This window comes from Thalassophryne amazonica, chromosome 2 (genome assembly GCF_902500255.1).
Source record: "Thalassophryne amazonica chromosome 2, fThaAma1.1, whole genome shotgun sequence".
Classification (NCBI taxonomy): Eukaryota; Metazoa; Chordata; class Actinopteri; order Batrachoidiformes; family Batrachoididae; genus Thalassophryne; species Thalassophryne amazonica.
Genome location: NC_047104.1, coordinates 111,059,313 through 111,076,890, shown reverse-complemented (window position 1 = coordinate 111,076,890; position 17,578 = coordinate 111,059,313). Strand labels below are relative to the sequence as shown.

General features: G+C 39.0%; 1 protein-coding gene across 2 annotated transcripts in view; it reads right to left on the bottom strand.

Moving 5' to 3' along the window:
* The window catches only part of mybpc3 (myosin binding protein C3), an 88,009-nt gene that overhangs the window by 44,835 nt on the left and 25,596 nt on the right, over nt 1-17,578 (bottom strand). Inside the window, exons 4-14 of one of the 2 annotated variants that reach the window (XM_034191824.1) lie at nt 16,804-16,881; nt 15,882-16,030; nt 13,842-13,959; nt 13,661-13,709; nt 8,023-8,082; nt 7,882-7,884; nt 5,954-5,977; nt 3,957-4,120; nt 3,737-3,869; nt 3,580-3,582; nt 372-496 (exon numbers count right to left, since the gene is read on the bottom strand). In XM_034191824.1, coding sequence (XP_034047715.1) covers nt 372-496; nt 3,580-3,582; nt 3,737-3,869; nt 3,957-4,120; nt 5,954-5,977; nt 7,882-7,884; nt 8,023-8,082; nt 13,661-13,709; nt 13,842-13,959; nt 15,882-16,030; nt 16,804-16,881 — 906 coding nt within the window. Of the gene's footprint in view, nt 1-371; nt 497-3,579; nt 3,583-3,736; nt 3,877-3,956; nt 4,121-5,953; nt 5,978-7,881; nt 7,885-8,022; nt 8,083-13,660; nt 13,710-13,841; nt 13,960-15,881; nt 16,031-16,803; nt 16,882-17,578 lie in introns of both variants that reach the window. The other variant, XM_034191817.1, reaches the window with a different exon arrangement.

Sequence of the window (17,578 nt, the reverse complement as noted above, 5' to 3'; positions counted from 1 at the left end):
ACACCCCATAATCTCTCATCAGCCGTTAAACTTTTCACCGAAAACCAGCTTAATTTCTCGAATAGTGTCCACTCGGATATTCCTCACAGGTCCAGAAAAAATGTTGATAAAGCAATGCGCGCCGTCTCGAGCAGCGTGTGAAACAAAGGAATTCAGCCGAGAGGGCGGGACCACATCTCACTCAAGGCCTGTCCACAGGGAAATGACGTCACCGACACGCGTGAAAAAACTCACGCATGCGCACGAGGGTTCAAGCATGATTGGTGAAATCGCACGTCATTCAAATCCATATAGTTAAAAAACAAAAATAAAAGGGTCGGTTTATTATCTAATAGACCACGTATATATATATAATTTATATAAAGCTGTACCTTTAACAAAGAGCTCGGTGGTACATTTCTCTTCACCCACCATACAGGTATAAGCTGCATCATCCGCCAAGGAGCAGTGGTTGATGGTGAGCGAGCGCATGTTGCCAACACTCTCAAAAATATACCTTCACAAAGAACACTGTTATTCATAGACACATTTTCTCCAAAAACAAAAAACAAAACTTTGAGGTTTAGAATTGGTAGCATAAATACAATTTTTGGTCAATAATGTGATTAATAATAACTGTAACAGCTGGTCTGCTCTGTGTCAGCCTGATCCTGTCAGATCTCAGAAGCTAAGCAGTGCAGGACCTGGTTAGTACTTGGATGGGAGACCTCTTCGGAACACCAGCAGCTGTGTGTGTGTTTCTCCAGCTGAAACTGGAGTTGCATCAGGAAGGGAATCCGACGTAAAACCTGTGCTAAATACCAATGCGGATCTGGCTGTATCCGCTGTGGTGACCCCAAACAAATGGGAGCAGCCGAAAGGGCATCAACAATGCAATTAATAATAATTGTAAAAGCTGATGAGTTCATCCAACTCAAATAATTTGAAGAACGAGATCAACCAATAATGTGATCTCAAATAATTTAAGCATTAACAATTATATTAATGAAGCAATCTTCACTGATTAGTGATGAATAAAGTGAAATATATAATGCCAGTTGCATTTGGTGTGTGGAACATAATATTATGAAGTATATTACACACATTCAATTCAGTTCAAATGGTTTTCTCAATTATTTTAAATTGTGATCAATAGTTTTTTGTTTTTGTTTCATTTGTGGTTGTAGTGTTTTCCTGCTGTGATTAAGAGTGCATACATGTATAATGGAGTCAGTCAGTGATAACCCTGTTTGGTGTCATCAAAGTCATACCGCTTCTGTTGTAACAATGCCGTGGTCAGTGGTGGCCACAGTTCATCTAATCCAAAAACAGATAATTATCGAAGCAAAAATTTTGCTAGCGTATTAGCTTTTCAGAAAAGTTGTAAAACCATCATCGGACCAATTATCTTCCGATAAATTTAGTTCTGATAACTTTCAGTCTGATAACATTTGTTTGTTTTTTTTGCTGGTAAAGTGAGCAAAGTTTAATGGTCAAAAACGTTTGTAAACCCTAAAATCAAACATTTTAGTCCGTCCGTTGTGTGTCTGTAGCAGACTGGCTGCCTGTCACTTGCTGATGACATCATCATTAAGCTCAAGATGTGATTGGCAGGTTGATGCAGGGAGCTTTGTGGGTCATGTAGTTCAGGTTAACTTTGGACGTTACACTGTTACCATCCATTCTCTACTATGGAAACCACCTGGACAACTGAGAGCCTACACAGAAACTGTTACCATCCGCATGACACAAACAAAATGGACTAATTTTCACATTATTTTATTTCTTTGTGGCTGGAGGAGCTCTCACGGCACAGCTGTGTGTACAGAGGCACTTTTCTTCACTTTCTAGACACTATTTTGGATTAAAAAAGGACACTCTATTTCTTCAGATGAATCCCGCTGAAACTAACAGGTAATAATTTATATTTACTAACATGTCTTGTACTCTGCCAATCAATGCATTAATGCACATATTTCGGTTGTTTAAGTCGCAGGGTTCAAAACGTGTGAAAAAGCAGCAGGTTTTTAATTTGTGAATCTAATACCGAGATAAACTGTGACTTCTAATACTGTGTTTTACTGCTTTTGAAAGATGATGACAGTGTTTGGGGTTTAATTTTTTTTTATTCATTCACTTTTCATACGTTCTTATGTGTTTGTGATCCTTGAATTTACCCAGCAGCAAAAAGTGAAAGTGAAACTGGTTTATCAGAAGCCAACAGTGTAATCTGATGTGGCCGCGTCCAACTCAATACTAAAAGTTATCGGTTATTTGTAATAAAGATACATTTTTTTTTAGCAGTTTTTCAGTTTATCATCATAAAAGATAAGTTTTCAGTTATCGGATTAATGGTTATCAAAGCTAACTTTGGTTAGCTGTGCCCACCACGGGCTGTTGGTGCAAATATCACACCACAGAACCACCCAAGGATCCAGATACCCAAGCAGACAACAAAAAAATCAACTATTCATCTGCCACAACCACGTGAAACATACACAGTAAAATCAACACTGACAGTGAACATATGGTCCCACTCTGACTAGAGTAGGTCCATATGTACACTGGCAGTGTTAATTCAACACTGTCAGTGATAATTTTAAACTGGTGATTTTACTGTGTAGGCATCCCCTTGGCCTTCTCCAGTTACTGTGGTCCTCAACACTGAGGCACCTACATGCTGAATCAAGCCCAGAGAATCTTGCCACATGGCAAAAATGTCATACAAGAACATGCAATGTCATGTCAAGCTTAAAAAAAAACTTGTGAAGACAGGAGCTGATACAATGGCATGTGTGATAACAGTACTCAGTATGAGGATTTGCATCAGTGCCACAGGCAGAATGCAACAGCCACCATGGGAGAGTGACGCATGCATGCATGCATACAGGCAACTCTATGGTAAGTAGCCTACACCCTCAGACCAGCCACATCATGGTAATGATCACCCATACATCTAAGGACAGACCACATCATTGAGTCATTGAGTGCAAGATAAGACAGAGATGCACAGCTGCAACAACAGACAGAGCCCCAAACCCCAAAGAGTCAGTGGGTCAATGTCCCATTTGAGGCTACCCACCAATGCCCATGAGCGTCCACTGGAGCCAATGACAGGGCAGCCCTCAGCCGCTAGTACCTGGCTCACATCCACACTGTCCAGTAAAGACAACCCCACCACCACTTCCAGTCCATCCAACACTTATGGTCCCTTGTCCACCCAAGTCAAGTCAAGTGTGGAAGGATGTACTGGTGCCATGTTTTGCCACAAGCAGGATACCACAGAACCGCCTTGGGTCAATGGATGGCAACCACCCAGGCAGATAACCAGTCCATCCCCACATCTCTAAAATAACTATCTGCCACAGCCAGGTGAAATGTACATGCCCCCTTGGCCTTCTCCACTCACTGGAGCCCTCAACTGTCCAGTGTTATGTGCTCGATCATGCACTGTGTGTATGCCACATGGCCAAAATTCCGAAGCTGACTCTTGTTCACAAAGCAAGTGGTAATCCTGGTTTGACACCAAGTCATTCCCTTGGTACTCCCTCAAAGAAAATTAAAAACTGCTGTTTTTCTATTTGCTGTCAGAATACTTACTTGCTGGTGATGCAGTGAAATCATACAACATAGATCATTTGCGCAGCAAGGAGAGTAGACATGAAAAAGAAGGAGAGCAATGATCATTGGAACTGTGATGTGTCAGTACGGCATATTTTATGGAAATTAAGTTTTCAACTCCTCACGAAATTCAAACCTTCCAGTCAAATGGATTTCTTGTCCATTCTTCATCCATTTCACATCAACATCTGGACTGGCAACCTCAACAGATAGTTTTATCTTGTGTCCTTTCATCACTTGGTAGGCAGGATCCAACTTTTTGAGGAAAGCTAAGTTGCAGCAATAAGACAAATGGTAAAAAATGGACTTTTTCAGCTTTTAGAATGTATGCAGGGTCTAATACACTCTGCACTAACCTGCATTTTTCTTTTCCTCTTTCTTCATCTTCTTCAGTCTCTTGAGCATGCCTCTGAGGTCTGTAATGCCATGCTGAAAGGCAATTTTCTCATACTCTGACGGAGGAGCATTACGGAGAATCTCCCACACATCCGCATCAGGCTCTGTGCTGGTGTGTGCAGTGGTACATATAAACAAGCGGTCAAACAAACACTGTATTTAAGCAAAAAAGGAAAAGTTCTCCGCTTCTGCTAAGCAGAATAATCTGGTGCAACCAGGTCAGGACAAACTTGAAGAGAAGGAGAAACACCAGTGCAACAAAGAAGTCTGTGCAAAACACAAAAGGCACTAACATTTCGATGTAGAGATTACATCTTCACCAGAGTCCTTGAAAAACGTGGGTGGTACAGCCCCAAATACTGATCAAGAACAGGTGTAATCGTGCATAAAAAGGGGACATTAACCACACATCAATCAAGGCACTGCACTCAATCCATAATTAGAAACACAAACCGTCCCAATTGAATAAAAACAAGCATAAAATGTATCAACCCCCCCCCCCCCCCGCCAAAAAAAGAATGAATGTTAAAGAAAGCAAATTAAATTTAATTCCTCATTCAAGCCAAATGGTCCCAAAGTACCTAATGTATAAATCCAAAATGCTTCCCTGGACAACTATTTTTTTTTTTAATATCACCTCCTCTGGGTGGGGCTATAAACAAAACGTTAGTCCCTTTTGTGTTTTGCACCTTTTGCTAAATTTTTTGCACAGACTTCTGCATTGCACTGGCATTTCTCCTTCTCTTCAAACACTGTATTTAACTTTGTTTGCACAGCCAGTAGTGGAATAACAGCAACACTGGTCACAGTCAATATAATAGTCAGTTGATCTCTGTGTGCGTGTCTGCATGCGTGTGTATGGCTACGATCATGCAAAAACTGGGGCCAGCTGACATTTGTTGTTTGGTATGCTTATGTATTTTGGGTCAAGGATGAATGCTGTGAAAATGTAAGTTTATAGGGCAATTGTTTTTGAGAAATTAGCAGTTTTAGCTAACCAGTAGACAATGGACATTCTGCTGCAATGCACTATGGGAGTTCAAGGTTTAAAATGTTGTTATTGTGGTTCATGTTAGTTTAACAGTGTTGTTTGTGTTATTGATTTGTGTTTTTTGTAGTTCAATTGGTTTAGTCAGTTTAGTTAAGTCCCATGTTGCTGTTACCATGAGTTAATTAAGTTTCATGTTGGCACCATGAGTGAAATGTGGAGTGTTTTTAATGTCTTCTGCCAACGTCTTTGTTTGTTTAATTAAAAGCATCTGCTTACAGCAGCTGTGTGTGCGCGTGCAACCTCTATCACAGAGAAACTGTGGACAGCTGACATTTACCGTTTGGTATGCTTATGTATTTTGGGTCAAGGATGAAAGCTGCAAAAAAATGGAATAATGGATGTTGCTAACTACTTTCTGGACTCACACGGCATTCCAGCAGGGGGTGGTAAGTCATCTTTATATTAAAAGCGTGAGTGTGGTGAGTGATTTTATTTAGTAAGTTCAATGTATGGATGGATGGATGGATAGCTTTATATCATTGTCATTACAACAACGAGATAAGTACATAATATAATTATAAATACATTAAAAATACATGGATGACACAAGAAAGTGAAAACACTTATTTCCATCGTGGTCCATTTAAAAATCAAATGACAAAATAGAAGTTAATAATAATAATTTAAACAAATAAAAATAATATAACTGCCATGTTTATTATCCTGATTTATACATCAACAAAGACATGAAGTGTTTTTTTTCCACTGAAAAGGAGTTATATGATGTGGTAATTTAATAATTTCTTTAAATGAAACGGAAAACAAAATCACATTTTATTTTAATGGGATATGTAAATTGCAAATTTGATATTCTGTTCCAGGGACTATAAAGCAACAGCACAACACTGGCAATACAAAAAATAAAGTGTAGTTTCTGAGTTAGATTATCCATCAGCAGTTACTTACCGATTTGAAGATTTTGGGAAACTGCTGCTCAGTCAACAGTAGAACCCACATGGACACACATGGCAACAAAAACAGAAGAATTAAGACATTTAAAAGTAACACAAACACCACATTATAAATATGATTTCACTAAAAAAAAAAGGATTATAGCAGACAGTAATCTTTAAACATGCTGTGACACACAGATAGAAGTGTTGGTTAGTGAATATTTCCATATCTGATGCCTGATTCATTTCACTGTTGGGGAAAGAAAAAGTGGCTTTATCTGGAAAACTAAATAAAGACAATAAAGAGTCCGTTGCAAAAACAGATGCATCCAAATCTGCTAGTTTCTGAAAATCATGATACATATTTTTTTTTCTTAATTCCACATGACATCATACCTCCTGCAATCAGCCTTTTTAAAAGAGTGTAACAGTGTTACAAAGTTTAGTTAAATTAGGGGAGGTGAGTCCAGAAGATCATGGGTTCAAATCCCGACCTGACTGAAAAATCACTAGGGCCCCTTGGGCAAAGCCTTTAATCCCCTATTGCTCCCGGTGTGTAGTGAGCGCCTTGTATGGCAGCACCCTGACATCGGGGTGAATGTGAGGCATAATTGTAAAGCGCTTTGAGCGTCTGATACAGATGGAAAAGTGCTATGTAAATGCAGTCCATTTACCATTTTAATTAATTTCCTTTGTTTCCTTTTTGTATTGTGGTCTAAGCCTATGTCAGTGAACACTGAGAAGTGCACACAAACAGCAACATGACATATATTGTTTAACTTTGACAGAGATGGCATTTATCTGTTTTTTTGCAGACAAACTCTTCAACTGCCTGACTCCATAGCAGCACTCAAAGTGTGCACCCCGACAAATAAACTACCAGATCTGTGTTTCTACAGTACTGTGCACAAGACTTTATGACTTTGAAAATCAACAAAAAGCAACTCCCTGCATCTCTAATATAGACATAAACAAGCAAAATGTGCAAATTCTTTTTTCTTTAAAAGTGAAGCATTCTGAGGCGGTTTACTACAATTTCTAAAAAAATTAGATTGTATTTAATCTGATGTTTACAATCAGTTTATATCATCCACTGTCTGTGTACTGGTGTTTGTTTGTTTTGGAACAGAGATTTTTCAATACTTTAAAGATATACGAGTATATATATATATATATATATATATATATATATATATATATATATATATATATATATATATACACATAATTAAATAAAATTCAAATGCTTTAATCAAAATTCTACAGTGCATAAAACTTTTGCCCAGTGCTGTAGCTGAAATATACATCAATTATCATAATTTCTTCCCATTTTAATCAAGCTATACTTTATAGCTTTTCAGTAAAACTAAGCAAATACTTCCTGTAATGTTAACAAAAGTGATAATCATCAAAGTGCCCTTGTTAAAATGTACAATATATTTCATATATATAATACAATTTCATATTAGGAGTAACAGGAAATGATTAAAAGAAGGTTTTAGAAGGAAAAAAATGTGGTCACCCTGTTTTATCACAGTAAATTGTGCAGGATTATTATTTGTTAATGTTAATAATTATTCCCGTGTTAATGTTAATAATCATAGGCGTAGGAGGTGGGGGGCAACTTCCCCCCTGGGCTCGGCAAAATGCTCAAATTCGGGCAGATGGGCTGGGAAATTCATGCATGGGCCATGTAGACTCCAAATACAGAATAGAATGGCCTAAAATGTCAGACTTATTTTCGCAATTAATGTAAACAATCAAACCACTATTTGGTCACCAATATAAATATGGGTATATAAATATATGGTAATTTAAAGAGTCATGGGGGTTTCTGAAATTCGGGCAAATTTGGTGTCACTCCCCCAAATAGACCCCACCTCCTAGGCCTATGTTAATAATTATTCCTATTTGTAATTTTCAAATGCAGATGGTTCTTACTCTCTGTAGAAAAACAACGATCCATCCAGGGAAACGGGGAAGAAAGCAAGATTATGAAATGTGAATATATGGATGTACGTATATACACACACACACACAAATGCATGTGCGCATGCACGTACACACATGCACACAGCTTACCTCTTTTTCAATAAAGTGCTGAAGTCCAGCTCTCCTGAGAGCTGATGTCCATCTGTGCTGCTGCAGGAACATCAATGACAAACAAAACATCAGTAAAATAGGAGACTGCTTGATTTTATCACAGAAAATACCTTCAACAAGGCTGGTTTTGCTGAAAACAAATCAATTCCACAATGACTAGAAAAGCAGACTGAGCTAAAACAGAGATCAGCTCGTGCACTGGTAAATCTGTGTGTAATTATGAAAATACCGAAACACTGAAATCACAAACTGTAAACAAATGTCACATGTCTAAATCGGTTCATATCGTCATGCTGGACAGGAAACAACTATTTCCTTGGTGGAATCAACCTTCCGGAGCTCTAAACGTGGAGAGAAAGGAACAAACACGGAGGATTCTGCTGCTGTGTCACTTAACTTATCAGTGTTGTAAAGTTTAACAGGAGTTTAAAACTGATTTTAAAGCCTGTTGCTGTGTTCTCATAAAATGCATGTGGGGTTCAGTTGTCAGAGTATTATTTTTTTTTTTTTTAGTCAAAACTGTCAGTTTCAAATGAGCTACAAGTACTTGATTTTCACAAAGTCCATGGATGAGGCTAGGGTCTGACAATTACCAGATTACTGAGGTTATTTTTTTTTTTTTTTTTGCTGGTTTGCTACATATTTATTCTGCTTAGTTTATCTTCCTCTTTTTTGAAAATAATAATGTAAACTTGTAGATATTTGATAGTGGGTATAAATGGACGCATATGTATTTGTATTGGTTCTTTTATACTAAGAGACAACTGTTGTGTGTGTCCCTCCTCTGTTCAAAGAGCAACTCAGAATTGAGCCAAACTTGGCACACATATACTCTGACATAGGGGCAGTGATATAGGCTATTGAGCACTTTAGTAGTAGTACTAGTAGTGATAGTTAAGAGGAGAGATACTAGTGTGCTGCAGAATTGAGCCAAACTTGGCACATATATACTTTGACATATAGGGAGTGACATAGGCTATTGAGCCCTGTAGTACACTCAACAAAAATATAAACGCAACACTTTTGGTTTTGCTCCCATTTTGTATGAGATGAACTCAAAGATCTAAAACTTTTTCCACATACACAATATCACCATTTCCCTCAAATATTGTTCACAAACCAGTCTAAATCTGTAATAGTGAGCACTTCTCCTTTGCTGAGATAATCCATCCCACCTCACAGGTGTGCCATATCAAGATGCTGATTAGACACCATGATTAGTGCACAGGTGTGCCTTAGACTGCCCACAATAAAAGGCCACTCTGAAAGGTGCAGTTTTATCACACAGCACAATGCCACAGATGTTGCAAGATTTGAGGGAGCGTGCAATTGGCATGCTGACAGCAGGAATGTCAACCAGAGCTGTTGCTCGTGTATTGAATGTTCATTTCTCTACCATAAGCCGTCTCCAAAGGCGTTTCAGAGAAGTTGGCAGTACATCCAACCAGCCTCACAACCGCAGACCACGTGTAACCACACCAGCCCAGGACCTCCACATTCAGCATGTTCACCTCCAAGATCGTCTGAGACCAGCCACTCGGACAGCTGCTGAAACAATCGGTTTCCATAACCAAAGAATTTCTGCACAAACTGTCAGAAACCGTCTCAGGGAAGCTCATCTGAATGCTCGTCGTCCTCATCGGGGTCCCGACCTGACTACAGTTCGTCGTTGTAACCGACTTGAGTGGGCAAATGCTCACATTCGCTGGCGTTTGGCACGTTGGAGAGGTGTTCTCTTCACGGATGAATCCCGGTTCACACTGTTCAGGGCAGATGGCAGACAGCGTGTGTGGCATCGTGTGGGTGAGCGGTTTTCTGATGTCAATGTTGTGGATCGAGTGGCCCATGGTGGCGGTGGGGTTATGGTATGGGCAGGCGTCTGTTATGGATGAAGAACACAGGTGCATTTTATTGATGGCATCTTGAATGCACAGAGATACCGTGATGAGATCCTGAGGCCCATTGTTGTGCCATACATCCAAGAACATCACCTCATGTTGCAGCAGGATAATGCACAGCCCCATGTTGCAAGGATCTGTACACAATTCTTGGAAGTTGAAAATGTCCCAGTTCTTGCATGGCTGGCATACTCACCGGACATGTCACCCATTGAGCATGTTTGGGATGCTCTGGACCGGCGTATACGACAGCGTGTACCAGTTCCTGCCAATATCCAGCAACTTTGCACAGCCATTGAAGAGGAGTGGACCAACATTCCACAGGCCACAATTGACAACCTGATCAACTCTATGCGAAGGAGATGTGTTGCACTGCATGAGGCAAATGGTGGTCACACCAGATACTGACTGGTATCCCCCCCAATAAAACAAAACTGCACCTTTCAGAGTGGCCTTTTATTGTGGACAGTCTAAGGCACACCTGTGCACTAATCATGGTGTCTAATCAGCATCTTGATATGGCACACCTGTGAGGTGGGATGGATTATCTCAGCAAAGGAGAAGTGCTCACTATCACAGATTTAGACTGGTTTGTGAACAATATTTGAGGGAAATGGTGATATTGTGTATGTGGAAAAAGTTTTAGATCTTTGAGTTCATCTCATACAAAGTGGGAGCAAAACCAAAAGTGTTGCATTTATATTTTTGTTGAGTGTAGTAGTAGTGGTGGTAGTGGTGGTGGTAGTAATAGCAGCTGTGTCTTCTTGAGGCAGTCATGCTCTAACAGTTCTCTGGAATCCAGGATAGGTAGGAGGTGATAGCTTTGTTGGTTAAGATGAAGTTTTCATTTCCGTCTCTGAATAAAACCCGCCCTGAGCAGGTAATCAGCTAGTGTGTGTGTATTTGTGTGTGTATATGTATGTATGTGTATACACACACTCGTGTGTATATATATACAGTGAGGAAAATAAGTATTTGAACACCCTGCGATTTTGCAAGCTCTCCCACTTAGAAATCATGGAGGGGTCTAAAATTTTCATCTTAGGTGCATGTCCACTGTGAGAGACATAATCTAAAACAAAACAAACAAACAAAAAAATCGGGAAATCACAATGTATGATTTTTTTAATAATTTATTTGTATGTTACTGCTGCAAATAAGTATTTCAACACCTGCGAAAAACAATGTTAATATTTGGTACAGTAGCCTTTGTTTGCAATGTTTGCGAAAAATATTCTGGACCACAACTCACTCCGCATTCTTTACTGCTCACTGGTTTTACCATATTTACAGTACTGTGCAGAGGTATGGGGTAATACTTATAAAGGTACAACACAATCACTATCAGTAATGCAGAAAAGAGCTATAAGAATCATTCATAATACTGGCTATAGAGATCATACAAATCCACTATTTTTACAATCCAAAATCTTAAAATTCACAGACTTGGTTCATTTTCAAACAGTACAAATCATGTATAAAGCAATAAACAATTTACTTCCAGCAAATATTAAAAATGTTTTTTAACAGATCAGGGGATTGCAGTCTGAGGGGGAAATTTAATTTAAAGCATCAGTGGGCACGAACAACATTAAAAGGTTTCTGTATTTCTGTCTGTGGGGTGAGGATGTGGAACAGATTGGGAGTGGGGCTCAAGCAATGTCCAAGCATGAACCAGTTCAAACAGCAGTACAAAAATATGCTTTTCTCTAGGTATAGGGAGGAGGAAGGGTAATGAGGGTTAGGGTGTTTTTTTTTTTGCTTCGGCTTATAAATATATAGTATTTTGTATGTAAGTAGGTATGTGTAGGTGTATATTTATGTTTGTGTATATGTATATATATATATATATATATATATATATATATATATATATATATGTGTGTGTGTATATATATATATATATATATATATATGTATATATATGTGTGTGTGTATATATATATATATATATATATGTATATATGTGTGTATATATATATATATATATATATATATATGTATGTATATGTGTGTATATATATATATATATATGTATGTATATGTGTGTATATATATATATATATATATATTGATATCGGTTTAGGTGTGTAGGAATCTATGTGTATATGTGGCAAAGGGTATTACTGGTTGTGGGGAAGAAGGGGTAGGGATAAATAAGCTGATGCTTCACCCTACCCCTTTTCGGACATGTTGGGTACACAGTAGGAACTTTTTTGTTGTTGTTTTCACTGATCTATCTTGTATTTGTTGTTGTATCAAATGTTCGAAATAAACAGTTTTCTTTCATTCATTCATTCATTCAATTACAGAGGTCAAACGTTTCCTGTAGTTTTTCCACCAGGTTTTCACACACTGCAACAGGGATTTTGGTCCACTCCTCCATACAGATCTTCTCCAAATCTTCCAGGTTTGGAGTTTCAGCTCCCTTTAAAGATTTTCTATTGAGTTCAGGTCTGGAGACTGGCCAGGCCACTCCAGGACCTTGAAATGCTTCTTACGGAGCCCCTCCTTAGTTGCCCTGGCTGTGTGTTTGGGGTCATTGTCATGCTGGAAGACCCAGACATGACCCATCTTCAATGCTCTTACTGAGGGAAGGAGGTTGTTTGCCAAAACATCGCAATACATGACCCCATCCATCCTCCCTTCAATATGGTGCAGTCGTCCTGTCCCCTTTGCAGAAGAGCACCCCCAGAGTATGATGTTTCCACCCACATGCTTCACAGTTGGGATGGTTTTCTTGGGGTTGTTCTCATCCTCTAAACATGGTAAGTGGAGTTGATTCCAAAAAGCTTTATTCTAGTCTCATCTGACCACATGACCTTCTCCCATGCCTCCTCTGGATCATCCAGATGGTCACTGGTGAACTTCAAACGGGCCTGGACATGTGCTGGCTTGAGAAGGGGGACCTTGCCACCCTGCAGGATTTTAAACCATGACAGCATCATGTGTTACTAATGTAATCTTTGTGACTGTGGTCCCAGCTCTCTTCAGGTCATTGACCAGGTCCTCCTGTGTAGTTCTGAGCTTTCTCAGAATCATGCTTATCCTACAAAGTGAGATCTTGCATGGAATCCCAGACCGAGGGAGATTGACAGTCATCTTGTGTTTCTTCCACTTTCTAATAAATAATCATAACAGTTGTTGTCTTCTACCAAGCTGCTTGTCTGTTGTCCTGTAGTCCATCCCAGCCTTGTGCAGGTCTACAGTTTTGTCCCTGGTGTCCTTAGACAGCTCTTTGGTTTTGGCTATGGTGGACAGGTTGGAGTGTGATTGATTGTGTGTGTGAACAGGTGTCTTTTATACAGATAAGTTCAAACAGGTGCAGTTAATACAGGTAAAGAGTGCAGAATAAGAGGGCTTCTTAAAGAAAAATTAACAGGTCTGTGTGAGCCAGAATTCTTGCTGGTTGGTAGGTGTTCAAATACTTCTTTGCAGCAGTAACATACAAATAAATTATTTTAAAAAATCATACTTTGTGATTTCCGGATTTTTTTAAATTTTTTTTAAGATTATGTCTCTCACCGTGGACATGCACTTAAGATGAAAATTTCAGACCCCTCCATGAATTCTAAGTGGGGGAACTTGCAAAACCGCAGGGTGTTCAAATACTTATTTTCCTCACTATATATATATATATAATATAATATATATAATGTGTGTGTGTGTATATAGACATTCAAATTTCTAAATGGTAATAGCATTCCCTTAAAACTTACGTGCGCCGAAAAGCTGTCCTTATGTCAAAGCCTTCAGTGGGGCAAGCGTCTGAGCAGGGACCAGAAACATAGAATTCCAGTGACAGATGATAGTACAAACAACGCTGAGTATCAGAACTAAAATAGCATCTACATAAACTTAAAGAACGTGTTAAGGCATTGTAATAAGTGACGCACTCACCATGTACAGTCAAATCAAAGTTACAGCTGTCAAACTTGTCTCTCGATGATACTTCACATCTGTAAGCTCCAGCAAAGTTTGCCTTAGCGTCAATGATGTGCATTTCAAAGGTGTACTCCTGTAACAGTATCCAAGAGGATGGACAGGGCTGAGACATTTCTTCTGCTTCCACAATATTGAAGAACTGCAGTAACATGTAAAACTGCAGAAATAATCAGTGGTGATGAAGGTCACAGCTCCAGGCAGACATCAACAAGTAGCTTCCTGTTAATCAGGATTGTGGACAAACAATTGGCATCCAAAACTCTAGCCAGAGACCTTTTGATAATGTCAAGCAGCAGCACCCCCCGCCTCCTCCCATAAAATCCCTCCAAGCACCTGTTTTTCTGACCTTGGGTGCCAACATTCAACATGCGTGATAGTTTTGCTGGCTGATGGTGATGATCACAATCAGCTGTTAAGGTTACTTGTGACATGATCATTTGAATGAGCACATTGTAAGTTCTGTCATTTGTGGACATATTGCCACTAATGGTTTTTAAAGATGTAAAATTACAATTGAAATATCCTTTTTATGAATATCTACTCTTATTCATTGTAAAAAGATAATATGTCATTAAATTATATATAGGGAGGAGGTGAAACACCTGACAGAGTGGTGTGCAGACAATGACCTGGTCCTCAATACCACCAAAACCAAGGAGGTCATCATAGACTTCAGGAGGACCAGGAGAGTCTCACAGCCTAACATTATATATCAGTGGAGAATAGGTGGAGAGGGTGGACTCAGTCAGGTTCCTTGGCACCCACATCTCCAGGATCTGACATGGACATTACACACTCACAACCTGGTGGAAAAAACCCACCAGAGGATGTTCTTCCTGAGGAAGCTGAATCAGGCGGGTTGGTTGCACACCTGCTCAGAAACTTCTACAGAAGCACAATTGAGAGCATTAGTGTCGTACAGCAGCTGCATTGCAAAGGCCTGAAAGGATCTGTCCTGGGTGGTGAAGACAGCACAGAGGATTGCAGGAGCTGAGCTCCTGGACTAAGACTCTGTGTATGATGAGTGCTTGCAGAGGAAAGCACGGGCCATCTGCAAGGATAACAGCCTCGCGGGACATTCCCTGTTTGCTCCTCTGCCGTCGGGGAAGAGGTACCACACTATAAGGACACAGACTAATAGGCTAAGGAACAGCTCTTTCACCAGAGCTGTAGCCTCCATCACCCCTCTCCATCCCCCTCCCACAAGCACAAACGCACACATTCCATAATGGATATCAACATGTGCAATAAATAATAGTCTGTTTACATATCTAAAACTATCCTACCTCAGGGTAGGATAGATGCCCTGTCATTAGGAGAGTGCTAACTAGAGCACAATAGGTTCTAATTAGAGCTATTGTTTAGTCACTAGCCTTAGCAGTCTGCCTCTCAGTAGGAGGAGTCTGGTTAGGTTTAATACTCCAGCTTTTGTGACTTCGGATCATTCTTCTCGACAAGAGTCAAGACAGAAGTCAGACCACCAGAGTAAGAATTTTAGCTGAGGAAGCTTCTGCGATTTGAAGCGAAACGTCCTTGCGTCAAGCAACCCAGTCCAGTCAAAGATTCAAGCTTCTCTACTATCCTACCTCACTGAACATCAAGCATCTTAAAAAATTATTAAGCACCTTTTTGGTATTTTTAAGAAAGTCTTGCCATCCTGTGAAGCTGTTTGCTGTTTTGTTTTGTTTTTTTGTTTTTTAAAGCTGTTGCTGTTATTTTTTGCATATCGCTGTTTGGAAAGTGCCACCAGAATTTCATTGCAGAAATGCAATGAAACTCTGCAGTGCCAATAAACATCTATTCTATTCTATTCTGCCAACAATTTAATCCGAAGGTTGGAGGAGAAAGACATTTTTAGGTGGTGACTTTGGACACTTTTTTCTGTCTGTTTTTTTCAGCCTGTCTCTCTCCCTTTATGTCCCTGTGTCTGTCTATCTCTATCTCTCTGATGTCAACATGACAGGAAACCAGCTCTGTAAATTTCACAACATGAACCTTGGTATTGCGGTCGCACATCTCCTTTAGCTGTAGGTGTTTTCCAGACTTGCTGGCGAGGTCCATCCACTTCCCTCTGAACCATTTGACAGTGGGTTTCTTCAGCAGTGAGCCGGCATTCACTTTAGCCACAAACGTGATATTTTCACCTACCAAAAACAAACAAACAAACAAAAAACAAAACAAAAAGAAACCGTCAGGAAATTTTTCCTGACATCCTGCACATTATGGTATCAAAAGCAGTTGCGTGTCCTCTGACCATATTGGTTCAGCCAGTTTGTGCTTTGATGTAGTGCTGTTCAAAATGTGAAATGTATTTTTGTAATTATTTTTTTGATTGATTTAGTTACTTTTAAAAGAACTGCAAGAATTTTTATTGGCCTGGAACTTTCATATCAACAGTAGTTTGCCATTCTTTGAAAGGATTATAGAACCAAAATTAAATTATATCATAAATAATGCTTCTAAATGCTTTTGTTTCAAATGTTTCTAAAACAAGCATTTTTTAAATCAAGAAGACAATTCTTTATTTTTAAGAATTCTTATTTAGTTAGTATAAAAACAAATGTCACTTATATATAATTATTCTATCAAACTACTTTGAAATAAATCTAAAGATAAGCATAGTTTGTGACTTTGACTTATGTAGATATGCCGGCACAAAGTTGTTTTCATAGTTCCAAACACCTAGTGAAGGTCAGTGTTTCACGTGTCAGAGTAATGGAATTATTAAGTAATAAAAACATTGTTAAATTTGAGTTCAAATGACACATTTTATCATTTCCATATTTTAAATGTATTTATATATGTATAAATAAAATCATTGCATTTTTTTAAAAGTAAAGATTCCTTTTTTTTCCCCTTTGATTTCATGATAAGTTTAAATGAATTTTATTTTTCAGGAGATGATAAACTTGCTGACCTACAGTGACGTGTCCACTCTGGGGTTTCTCTGTAAACAGGCCCGTCAGGTCCTGTCTTGTGTCTGGAGGGTGTCCATCTGGAAACACATTTACAGCTCAGTTTCATTCCTTTTACCACACAGCCGCATGTATGATTTTAGAGCTACACACTTGTAAAGGATGAATGAGTGCCTATCAAAGTTGGAAAATGCAATGGATTTCAGTCCTCACACAATCTGACAGCCACAGATTAAGACGTGTTCTTATACAATGAGGAAAATAAGTATTTGAACACCCTGCAATTTTGCAAGTTCCCCCACTTAGAAGTCATGGAGGGGTCTGAAATTTTCATCTTAGGTGCATGGGGGAGGTGATGGTCTAGTGGTTAAGGTGTTGGGCTTGAGACCAGAAGATCCTGGGTTCAAATCCCCGTCTGACTGGAAAATCACTAAGGGCCCTTGGGCAAGGTCTTTAATGAATGAATGTGAGGCATTATTGTAAAGTGCTTTGAGCGTCTGATGCAGATGGAAAAGCGCTATATAAATGCAGACCATTTACCATGTCCACTGTGAGAGACATAATCTTAAAAAAAAAAAAAAAAAAAAAAAAAAATCCGGAAATCACAATGTATGATTTTTTAAATAATTTATTTGTATGTTACTGCTGCAAATAAGAATTCTGGCTCACACAGACCTGTTAATTTTTCTTTAAGAAGCCCTCTTATTCTGCACTCTTTACCTGTATTAATTGCACCTGTTTGAACTTGTTACCTGTATAAAAGACACCTGTTCACAC